The 12832-nt window shown below is 37.7% G+C and overlaps 1 protein-coding gene across 1 annotated transcript; it reads left to right on the forward strand.

Annotated features, from left to right (window-relative positions):
• Nucleotides 1–4467: 4467 nt before the first annotated feature.
• On the forward strand, nucleotides 4468–5261 carry LOC148918295 (uncharacterized). Its single transcript, XM_089050535.1, has 2 exons — nucleotides 4468–4678; nucleotides 5158–5261. Exons 1-2 carry the CDS (start codon nucleotides 4468–4470, stop codon nucleotides 5259–5261), a joined length of 315 nt encoding a protein of 104 aa, XP_088906661.1.
• Nucleotides 5262–12832: the final 7571 nt, after the last annotated feature.

Here is a 12832-nt window from a genome sequence, read left to right on the forward strand (position 1 = left end):
GCATAGTTTTGAAGCCTTATATCGTAGTGGGGTAACTATTTCTTCCTTAGCAACAAAGTTTTTGCCCATCACCATCCCAAAGATCTCATCCACCTTTATCGTATCTTTATCAAAATACACATGTTTCGGGTTAAACTGACATAACATTTCCTCCGACATTTCCTCCACATGTAGGCTTTGCAGCGTCTTCAAAGTCTAATAAAACAGAGACTTAATTCGCCACACTTCTACAACGGCTCCGTTTAGTCGAACCATGCCAGTTGGGATGTTTCCTACCACCAAGCCGTGGATTTCGTCATCCATCTTCCTATAATCAACTAATTGAAGAAGATAGTGACACTCCTGAAGTTCTCGAAGAATGTGTAACGCTTTATAAAATCTTGTTCTTTTCTCTTTCTCGCCATCTTTTTTTTCATACAATTATTATCATACTTTCTCCCCTATCATGACTCGAAAAGCTAATGGGTTCATAAGCATCCCTTTCTAAGAACAGATACCTCTTGGAAATTTGTTTTATTCAAAGGCTTTTTTAGGTGGATTCTTGTTTGGCAAAGGAAGGAGTAGGGGTTTCTTGGAGAAGGAAGACATTTATGCATTTTGCCCCTTTGGTAATGATCACGCCGTAACACTGGAGTGAAAGGGTCCTGTAATAGCTTCTGTGAGGCATGTCCTATATGTTATGCACATTGAGAAGAATGTTTGCGATAGTATCATTGTTACATTGCTGGAGATCCCTGGAAAAATAAAGATGGGATTGCTGCTCGATTAGATTTATTGAACATGGGGGTCAAAACTGATTTGCAATCCCGAGTATGGAGAAAGACGTACTCGTTTGCCTCCCGGGCCTTGGAATTTGTCAAGAGCAGAGAAGAGAGAGGTTTGCAATTCTTTCTATGGTATGAAGGTCCCTGAAGGTTATTCTTCAAATATAAAAAATCTTGTATCTTTACAAGATTCAAGACTTCTTGGCCTTAAATCACATGATTGTCATACCTTAATGCAACAATTGCTCCATGTGGCAATTCATTCTGTTTTGGAGAAGCCTGCAAAGTATGCAATAACTCGTTTGTGCTTCTTCTTCAATGCTATATGTGCAAAGACGGTTGATGTTTCCAAGCTGGATAAGTTGGAAGAAGATGTAGTAGTTACTTTGTGTTTACTTAAGAAGTACTTTCCCCCTTCATTCTTTGATATCATGGTTCATCTAGTAGTACATCCTGTCAGAGAAGTTCGTCTATATGGGCTAGTATATTTTAGATGGACGTATCCGTTTGAAAGATATATGAAAGTGCTAAAGGGGTATGTTCAGAATCGTACTCGTCCCGAAGGTTGCATTCTTGAGCGATATATAGTGAAGAAGCTGTAGAGTTTTGTACCGAGCATTTATCTGATGTTAGTACAGTTGGAGTGCCTTTAAGCCAAAAGATGGGAGTTTCAAAGCCATTATCAGGTTGCACAGTGAGCGTAGTTGATCGGGACCTGTTGAACCAAGCACATCTATATGTCTTGGAGAATACGGAGGAAGTCCTACCTTAATTCGAGTACGTATGAGTTTTATTCTTTAAGTTTCCATTTTAAATTATTTCTTATGTTTATCTTATATGTTTGGGACCGTAATGCTTGAATTTTTCGTGTCATGTAGGCAATATATGATCCACATCAAGACCGCTTATCCAAAATTTAGAAAGAGAACAAAGTGGCTGCAAGATAAGCACAATAGCACTTTCATTCAATGGCTACGCTTCAAGGTATATGTTATTGAATAACATATTGAACTTTTAATTTTCTTCTTTCTATGTTAGATTGAATTAAGATATGATTAATTTGCAGGTTCAAAGTGAACTTAATGAGGAAGACAATCATGGCGTATCAGAAAATTTAAGATGGCTAGCAGCTGGTCCAAACATGGCAGTGTCATAATATAGAAGCTATCTTATTAAAGGTATTAAATTTAACATCAAGGCACAAGATGATGTGCGGACAACTCAAAATAGTGGAGTTTATTTACTTGCACATACCATGCAAGTTGCTAGTGCTAAGGATAAAAACTCAATTCTCTCAAATATAGGTTTCTATGGTGTCATTCAAGAAATTTGGGACCTTGACTACCAAGAGTTTACAATCCCAGTCTTTAGGTGTGATTGGATAGATAGTACTTCTGGTCTTGTAGTTGACGAACTTGGATTTACCCTTGTAGATTTGAGTAAAATTGGACATAGGAATGACCAATTTGTTTTGGCTTCTCAAGTCAAACAAGTATTTTTTGTTGACGACCCGATGCATCGTGGTTGGTCGGTAGTGTTATCAATGCCTAATAGAGAATATAATGATGTTATTGGTGATGATGTCTTAGGTGATGTGAGAATTGAGTGTGAGCCATTTACTAGAGGGATGCCAAATATTGACACATTTGATGAACTGGTGGGTGAGTTTGGGAGTCAAAATATTCGGGATGGGTGTGAAGATATATGGATTGAATGATGCTTATGTAATTGGCAGTGTATGACATTAATTTTGTAATATATTGTAATGTGATTTCTTCACTTTCATTATACAGGTTTTGGCCACAAAACAATCAGTACAAAAAATACTGGTTCAAGATTACAAACACGATGATCTTGATAAAAATGTGAAAAACAGACGTCTGTTCTAATAAAAAACGACGTTTTGGAGCATTCAACGACTGCAATATATTTAACGACGTCTTAAAGCAACGTAACAATGAAGAACCACGACGCTATTGTGAAACAATTATTAAGGATATCACGTTGGAGAAGCATAAAGAGCCGTCATGTAATTCCAAATAACATGACTCCAATCCCATAATATCGACGTCTAAAAGACGAGATATCTGACCTGAACGTTACAAAAGACGACGTCGTCTTAATTTTACCACGTCGTATGTTCTTTCATAAACGAAGTGGAAAAGGATTAATTCATGACGGTATCTGAAATCCATTGGTAAATTTGTCGACATTAAGATATATTTGGACGTCGTTCCTTTACAAAAACAACGTTATATGAATGTATCCACGTCTCTTTTCTTATGATCATGTCGTTAAAATTACTTTACACGGCGAATTTAAAATAAAAAACGTCGTCTAATAGGCGTTAAACGACGGTAATTTTGTTAATGATGACGTATAAATTCTGAAACACGGCTGTCTTTTGCATGATAACGACGTTGTATATTGACGACAACGTCGTCTGTATAAATGAATGTGTCGTAAGTAATGACCCCAACATATTTTTCACGTCATTTATTTTCAGATCATGTCATTAAAATAATTTTACACGGCGATCGACTGAGAAACGTTGCCGTCTCAGATGCATTAGACGACGATTATATTTTAAAAGATGACATATAAATTATGTAATACGGCTCTCATTTATTTGGACCCGACGTTGTTTATTGAGTACAACGTCGTCTGTAGAAATACATGCGTCGTATGTAATGACCCTAACATCTATTTCCACGTCATCATTAATAGAAAAATCGAAGTGAAAAATTTATTTCACGACAGTTATTGAAACTGTAGTGACGTAGTAGGAATCAATAACGTCGTCGATTATATATTTAAAGACGTCATAGTTTTATGCTTTGTGAAAGTTATATTTAACGGCTGTGAGTTTTAGTTCTCGTCGTTGTATGTATATCTTGCGGCCATGTTCTGTTAAAATATGTCATATGTTGCCTTTTAAACAACGTTTTTTTGTTAAAATTGGTCGTCTATTCTCATCCTTGACTGTTTTTTTAACTCTTTTTCTAGTACACAGACGTCGGTTATTATTTATTAATGACGTTGTTTGTTTTAACAACGACGGTGATTTAGCGTCGTGGTTTGATTTGGGAAAAGATGTCGGTCGATTTCACGACCATTTGAAAACGGAATACACGACGGTGAATTCCCGTCATCTTTTTCCTTTTTTGTAGTAGTGGAGGTTATGGTGTTTACTTTCCCAACTCTAATACAACAAGTACTGTATTATGAAAATATGTATTAACGAGGTTCCCTAATTCAGTAAGAATAAGGATTGTGTTTTCTGAAGCTCCAGATTTTCTAGCTACTTGGATTTGGATTCCTTTCTTCTTTCCAACTAAATAATGTATGGGAATGATAAAACCTATTGCAATTAATTCGGACCATATGTACTACAAATACTTCAAAAGGCTATATTAAGTTGGGGAACGATCAAAATATAGCTTAATTAGGATAAGTAATTAGAAATATGCATTAGTGTGTAGGAATTCGAATTAAAATCCTAGGAGATATCTATTTGACTACTTGTATTCCTATATAAATAGGAGGGCCGTATGAGAAATTGAAGACATAAAGCACAACATCATCCAGTCCCTCAATTGATTAAACTCCAACATATCACATACTTTGTTGAAGAGAATGAAGAGAATGAGGCACAACCACTACAACAACGAGAAACAAGCAGAAGAAGCCAAAGTTGAACTTGATGACAGACGTCCTACCCATGGAAATTCTTATTGACATCTTTTCGAGACTGCCCGTAAATTCGATTTGTTGCATCAAATGTGTATCCAAAGCCTTGTTAAAGACGGTTGACGACCCTTTTTTTGCCATACAACACATGCAGCGTGGTTTTCTTACTAGTTGTACCACCATTGAAGTTCCTCGACTGGTTCTTAGTACTGACTCCCCTGACTGTAGCATGCACCCCATAAAATATGATGGCAATGAGTTATTAACAAAGAGCAAACATGCAATTGTTTCTGAATTCTGGACCAGACAGTGTTTGTTTGTGCACAATTTTGTTTTCTGCAACTTGTTAAGCTTTACCTGCCATGGTGTTGATTATAAGAATGGAAACACATGCTTGTTGTTGAATCCTTTCAAGGGAGAAATTCTAATGCTCCCAACAACGAGTGACGTACTTCAAGTTTCAGCCAACACTATCTCCCGATTGGGATTTGATAATAAAACAAACACCTCCAAGATTGTTCGTATTTCGTACCATCATAAGTACAAAAAGGGCCAACTGAGCGAACTGACGGCCAAAGTGCTTGTATTGGGGACAAGCTCATGGCCGGAGTTACCTGTAGTTCTTCCCTGCTATGTAATCAGCAAGTCGGCACGGCATCTACACATGGAGACATGCATTAGTTGGTTAATGGAGATACAAAAGACTTATCTTCCTCGTCTATACGTATACTTTCTTTCGACTTCAAGAAAGAGGAGTTCTATTGGACTCCTCATCCCGCCGCCTTAGAGACAAAGCCAAGTCTTTAGAATTTTCTTCATGTGCTTAATTTCAAGGGATCTTTGGCCCTAGTGGAATTTTCTTCATCAGAAGATAAATATATGAAGATATGGGCATTGAAAAATAATTATGGTAACAAAGAATGGGTGCTAAATTACAAAATAGATGTAGAACAATATCTTCTTTCTCTTCCTCTTGGGAATCTTAGTCTCTCTGAGTGTGGCGAATGGGAGCATGACATATTTTTCAACCAACAGAATTATAATAGTAACAGTATATTCTTTGTGGATATAACACGCATTTCCATGAAGACTATACTACTCAAAGGTCCAATGTATACTATGGAAGTTTTTAGTTGTACCGACAGCATGATTTCTCTAAAGAATTATGGAGATTTGGTTGAACCGCAAGAAGAACAAGAAGGTGTTATTGAATGCCTCATGTCTCAAGAAACTAATGAGAATCTGACTAAGGCTAAAGAACCAAATGGGAGAGATTTTGTCTACTTGAGAACACAAACGGAGCCAGCATGTGTTTACGGCTCGGAAACTAAGTTAACCACGTGGGAACAATACACATATTTCTTATCCGAGGAGGAGAGTGAATGAGAAATAAAATAAAGTGTCTGAACAATAATGTACCTATCTTTACTAATGCAATTAACCATTAACACATGCAGTTAATTATCTTCCAGTTTTCCCCTCATTCATTTTCTAGGTGATTAACCCCAATGATTTATAAAGTGTCATCTTGATTAAGGATAAGTGGAACAATATTATATAAAATTGAGTTGAAAAGTTGAATTTTGTATGCATTCTAGTTCAAACCTTATTTTATATAAATCTCAAGGGACTCTATAATTTAGAAACAAAAAATATAGCTAAGGCCCTGTATTCCTGGATTCGGGTATAAATAAATCATATCGCATTAGCTAGTCGTTAAGCAGCCTTTCAAATTGCACCCCCCAACAACCAGAGGGAACCAAAAACTAAAATACAAGAGCAAGATCAAAAAAACCATAAAATACTTAAACATTTGTAAAATATAAATTAAAACTGACACGTTGCTAAATCATAATTAATATATATATTTTAGGATCTAATTAGCTGGAATAATATTAATATTGTTGCTCTGCTCACCCAATCATTCTGAACTAGCTAAGAATAAGTACTGTTTTCCCATTTTGGATTGTCAGGTTTCAATCCAATTTTTTTACAAAAAAAAAAAAAAATATTTATATGGGGTTTATTATCAAATAAGTCATTAATTTCTAATCTACAAGTAATTAACTAGTTAATTATATACTTAGGTGTTCAAGCACTGTCAACTACTAATTAAAACTATTAATTTATTGTTGATGGCAGTAATATTTCTAATCGATCACCTGAATCGCACCATCTGAACATATTTATCAAAATGGATATTAATATTGGGGTCTTTGGGTTTTGGTGCAACAACATGTATTTCTCTAATCCCTCGATCTCACTCACTTGATATATATAAATTTGTGTAATCTAAAGCTCATATATGATATATCCAATATCCGCAAACAAGACAGAAGTGAATATACCGATTTGACCTTGATGTGCCGATGTTTTTGTTTCAGGGATGGAAACTCCTTTGTTTTTCATGTTTTTATTGTTTGAGGATGATTTGAAGTGTTAATGTTCTCCTGGTTAAGTAATTAGTTGTTTTTGGCCAGTAAGAGGGCGATTATATTCATAGTGTGTTTAATAATCAGAAATTGAATTTCAATTATGGAAGATTTCTATGTTTACTTCACATCAAGAAATTAAAAAGTAAGTGGAGACTACACAAAATTAGGAATTGAAAGCTTGATTTTGGAGGAATTTAATTCTTGAGTGGGAGGTGGTATTCTAATTCATGGTGAACTATAACCCATTAGGAATTCATTTTTTTAATCCATTATATCTTCACACAATTTTAAAATTTCCAAATTTGCCATCTACTTTAACCCAACAACAAGGACATTTTAGTAATTAAAACTACTCATGCCCAAATTCCATATGGTTTAGTAAACAACTTTAATAGGAATCCAGAATTTAACTCTCCTCAACCCAACTCCTCCTTAGTTCAATTCATCCTAATCCGATTACGGATTAGTAAACATGCCATCAATGTATCTAAAAGTAATTCAAGACATAGATTGTGTCCTTAGTTGCGGAATCAAGGTCAGATCCATTAAAGGTCCAATGAAGGCATTTGCCTCCGCGCAATTATGTTCTTCACCTAGAATGACAAGTTTTCATGAAATTTTGTTTTGAATGGGAACAAATTGTTTAATAAATAACTCAAAGAAGATCAAGGCAGGAAAAGGAAGGCAATCTGCTCTAGTCCTCTACACAAGTTTTTCTTCTTATTCTCTAGATTCACTTTTTCCATTCTTCTTTGTGCCTTGCAATATGTAGAAGGTGTAGAGTTTGTGTTTCATCTAATTTGTGCATGATTAACGTGTTTTTTTTAAACATTTAAGAGTCGATCATTAATCCCTCACTATTAGTGACTTGATAGTATTATTTCCTTACCCCTCCTATTAAAGAAAATTATTGAATCCGTCAATGAATAATGATGTATCAACATTTTTAATTAACAAACTCCCCACATTAACATTTGTAAATTAAAGAACTCTAGGGATGATTAAAAGAAAACTAATTAAAGAAGTTTAATTTTCTTGTCAAACCACGTTCGTTTTCTGCACGAATAAACTATTGCATACTGATAGACCTCGAGCAAAGCTACAGTATATTAGGTATTTTCAGTCGTCGTTATCTCTAATCGTGTGCTAAACCAAAAATATATATATGTTCATTAATAAGGTCTTATATATATCCAATACACAACTGCACTAATAAACCAAAAAAAGTTGTCGTGTCACCATGTTTTTTAATGCAAACAAAAAAAGCTGCATTGCCTTTTAACCTGTCAGTCTATATGTCCCTCCCTCACAAAACCTAGAATGTGTACTTGTTAATTAACAAATGATTAGGTATGTATTTGAGTTAATCGTTCTCAATAATCTGAATTATATACAAACAATGGCAAGACATATGAAAACATCTTTCACATCCTCAACGATCAACTTGACGTATAAATTTTTATAAGAGCAAGACAAAAATACAATCGTACATGCATGCAATTAAATAATTTACTGGATGAACGTGTAATACATGCATGCAATTTGAAAACGATTATTTATTTTCTCATCTCCTCCCCACCACCCCAACCGCCCCCAAAAATAATAATAATGAAAAGAAAAATAGAAAATTAGAGTCTTATTAACATAGATCACATCTTCGGTTTGTGAGTTTCTATCATGGGTTTAATTTCTAGCAACTTGAGGAAAGAAAATCTGACCCCAAAGGCATCTCACTCTTTCAAACTCTATTATGTCATGATTTGAACAAATGACATCTTCTCTACTACAATACAACTTATGTATAGAATGATTCTCTCACAAATTCATCGGTAACCTAGGCTAAAATACCCTTCATGATATCAGAACTGTTTGGATATAGTCGCACCATAATCCCTAAACCTTAACAAAAATAAAATAATAATAAATAAATCATAAGACGCATCGTACTATTCCATGGGAAAAAATGAAGACCCTTCCTCTCCTCCATATCTTCATCTCTTCCATGTATGCTCCATCATCGAAATCCTTTGTTGCTTTGAAAAGAAAATTCTCAAATCCTGCTATCTCATTGCACCTCGATCTTTCTGCTTTGTAGTGTTAGGATTTAAGTTGGGAGGAGTTTATCCAACAAGCCAAGAAATAGGAAGTCAAGGCCGTGCTCCAAGTCAAGACATGAGCAAAACCCATATAGCAAACAAAGATGCTGGTACTCGGTCATTGTGAAAAAGTTGCTCTAGTTTGATTTTTTGGTTTAAGTTAGGATTGACCATTATTTATTTATTTATTATTATTTTTTTCGGTGATTGGAATTTGAAAACATATTGGAGAAGGCATGGAAGAGATGGAGAGGATGAAGGAAAACGTACGTCTTGTTTTCCTTGGGGCAAGCGTACAATGCGTGTGCGATGGGTTGGTTTTTTTCTTTGACTATTTTATTTGTAGTACAATATTGGGGTTTAGGGTACAATTCTATCCAAACAGTATTCTAATACCATGAAGGGTATTTTAGTCTATGCAGAAGTATTGTTATATTAGGTTTTAGGTTCTTTTGGAATTTTGGAGTTATGTGAAACCAATTTGAAATATAAGGGGGTGTTTGTGTAATTTTTAGGACCTTAAGGAGTTTTGTGAAAACACGAAAAACCTTAGTTGGGGGTTAGGATAAATAAATCCCCGAATTTTCACGTATTCCTTTAAATTCTATTGTACTTTGACCATACAACGTTCACAAAAATTTTGAAATTTAGTAGCCCACTATTTAGAGGCTACAGTACGGCTCATGATACGAGTGCATATGCGCAAACTGATCTCTAATCGAACTTGAGGCTCAACTTGTAACACCCCGACTCCAAATTTATTACCTATTTTAATTTATTTAAGTGAAATTATGAATTTACCCTTAAGGTAAGGCTAATTTGGTTATTTTTTATCCGAAAGGAATTTGGGAATTCCGGCTATACCGTTGCGTAGAGCACGACGAGATGAGTCCATAAATACGTAGTGGGCTGAAATCGGAGTTGTAACGAGAGAGTTACGATCGAATGAAACTCAGTGGCACAATCGTAATTATTTGGAAAAGGAATTTTTGATAAAAAGTCAGAAATGCCCTCGCTCTCTCTCTCTCTCTCTCTCTCTCTCTCTCTCTCTCTCTCTCTCTCTCTCTCCTTGACTCTCTCTCTCTCTCGCGAAAATCCCCATGATCGATCGCGTGTTCCGCCGGCCATCGCCACATCCGGCCCCACTTGGGCGGGACCGATCCCAAAATGACCGCCTGACTCGCCGTCCTTCCCCACTGTTTTTCGATGTCGGCCAGCAGTCATGCCGCGGATTTTGCAGAAAGCCGACCGATTTTCAAGGAAATTTCCAGCCACTGTTCTCCCTCCTCCGGCCACCGTTTCGGTGATGAGGTATGCTTTCTCACCTATTTTTCATGATCTAGCTGATGGTTGGGTAGGATTGCATCGATTTTGAGCATAGGATGTCTGATCTTCGAATTGGATTTTGGCCGGATTCCAGGATGAGATTCCAATCACTTCCGGTCAGTTTTTGGGGTATGTCCAAACAAAAGTGACTCCAAATATAGTGTTTTACCTAGGGTAGGAGTCTTGAGCCGAGATTTGGAGATTTTTCGGCGATGGGTTATCGCTTTGGACACACACGCGCTGCCGGGCGATTGTGGCGGCGTGGGCACTATAGCCGAGGGCATTTTTGTCCCAATGGGATCCTCAGTTGTTACGAGCGCGTAGGTGTGCTCGGCTCCCAATTTGGATACCGTTAGAGTTCCGAACGGATATCGCATATTGCATGTTGTTATCTTGTGCGTGCTGCTGCTTGAGATATATAAATTGTGATTTTATGCAGGTTCAACATTTGGGGAATGTTCAATTTATAGGGAGACTTTGCCAAATTTTCGCAGAAAGTCTGTGTCCATACTCCTTTTGAAAAGGAGGTTACATCTAGGAGTGGGTCCGACATTGGGGTGATTTCGGGATTTCCACAGGATTCATCTCCGGTTTCGGGAAAATCGGGACGGGTCTTGTTAGCTTGTTATCAGAGCTTAGGTTCAATTTCATGTGGACCCCGCACCTGGTGTGCATCCTTAAGTTGTGGGATTATGATGGGTTCCATCACGGGACGTCACCATTTCGACGCTGAGGACATCGCAAATGGTATCTGAGATGCTTCGTAAGTTGGTGTTCTTGGCAAACTCAATGAACTTTATGTTCGGAGTCACAGGAGAACATTAAGGGGAAATTGAAGAGTGGGAGTGTAGTGGCAAGTGGGATCTTTATCCCTACTTACTACTGAACCTCTGTCGTGATGGTTAGTATGAAGGAGTTGTGAGTCCGACCAAGGAGGGTCGTGACAAATTAAAGTGAGAAGTAGTGGTGTTGGATAAAGTATCACTTGACTCGCATGGACTCGAATGTCGCGATTGATAAGAGTGGAACATTAGGATATTCTTAGGGGAAGAAGGAGACTTCTCTTCCTCTATTGGTTTAGCTAGAGCTTTTGGGCTTGGCTACCAACATGGTTGTGGAGGAAAGAACTTGGAAACTTTAGTAGTAAATGCGGATCAGGGTGACCAAATGTCCCCTGAATCCTGCGACGAATGCGGCTCAGTCGACCTTGTGTCACTGAGACCTGCGACGGGGTGTCACCAGTGGTGACACGAGGAATTGACGGCTTATTAAGAATGGACGGAAATAAAATGGGTACGACTAGGGTGGTAGATTTAAATTTCAGTTTCAATGCCTTCAACGGAAGGATGTTTTGAACATGAGTGACCCCGGATCAAAGCTACGTCATGCAGGGGTTCGGGAAACGTGCAAGGTTAAGTTCTGTCATATCAGGTTGTGGAGGGGATACTAAGGAACCCGAGTGGTAGAGGCAGACCCAGTACCCACACCCTTTGGAGTGATAGGTATGAAATTTCATGGATGAAATTTTTATAAGGGGCGTAGTCTGTAACACCCCGACTCCAAATTTATTGCCTATTTTAATTTATTTAAGTGAAATTATGAATTTACCCTTAAGGTAAGGGTAATTTGGTCATTTCTTATCCGAACGGAATTTGGGAATTCCGGCTGTATCATTGCGTAGAGTACGACGAGATAAGTCCGTAGACACGTAGTGGGCTCAAATCAGAGTTGTAACGAGAGAGTTACGATCGAATAAAACTTAGTGGCACAATCGTAATTATTTGGAAAAGGGATTTTTGATAAAAAGTCAGAAATGCCCTCAGTTTTTCTCTCTCTCTCTCTCTCTCTCTCTCTCTCTCTCTCTCTGACGCTCTATCTCCTTTGCCGCGAAAACCCCGATCGCGCTTTCCGCCACGCCACATCCGGCCACTACTTAGCCATCCTTCCCACCTATTTTCAGCGTCGGTAAACGGTGATCTGACCGCATTTTGCGGAAAGTCAACCTGTTTTGGAGGAAATTTCCAACCGCTCGTTCTCCTCCTCCGCCACCGTTTCGGTGATGAGGTATGCTTTCTCACCTATTTTTCATGATCTAGCTTATGGTTGGGTAGGATTGCATCGATTTTGAGCATAGGATGTCTGATCTTCGAATTGGATTTTGGCCGGATTCCAGGATGAGATTACAATCACTTCCGGTCAGTTTTTGGGGTATGTCCAAGAACAAAAGTGACTCCAAATATAGTGTTTTACCTAGGGTAGGAGTCTTAAGCCGAGATTTGGAAATTTTCAGACGATGGGTTATCGCTTTGGACACCCACGCTGCACGTGTGGCGGCGAGTGGGCACTATAGCTGAGGGGCATTTTTGTCCCAATGGGATCCTCAGGTTGTCACGAGCGCGTAGGTGTGCTCGGATCCCAATTTGAATACCGTTAGAGTTCCGAACGGATATCGAATATTGCATGTTGTTATCTTGTGTGTGCTGCTGATTGGGATATATAAATTGTGATTTTATGCAGGTTG

Source organism: Prunus mume, linkage group LG4 (genome assembly GCF_029339155.1).
Source record: "Prunus mume cultivar Tortuosa linkage group LG4, ASM2933915v1, whole genome shotgun sequence".
NCBI lineage: Eukaryota > Viridiplantae > Streptophyta > Magnoliopsida > Rosales > Rosaceae > Prunus > Prunus mume.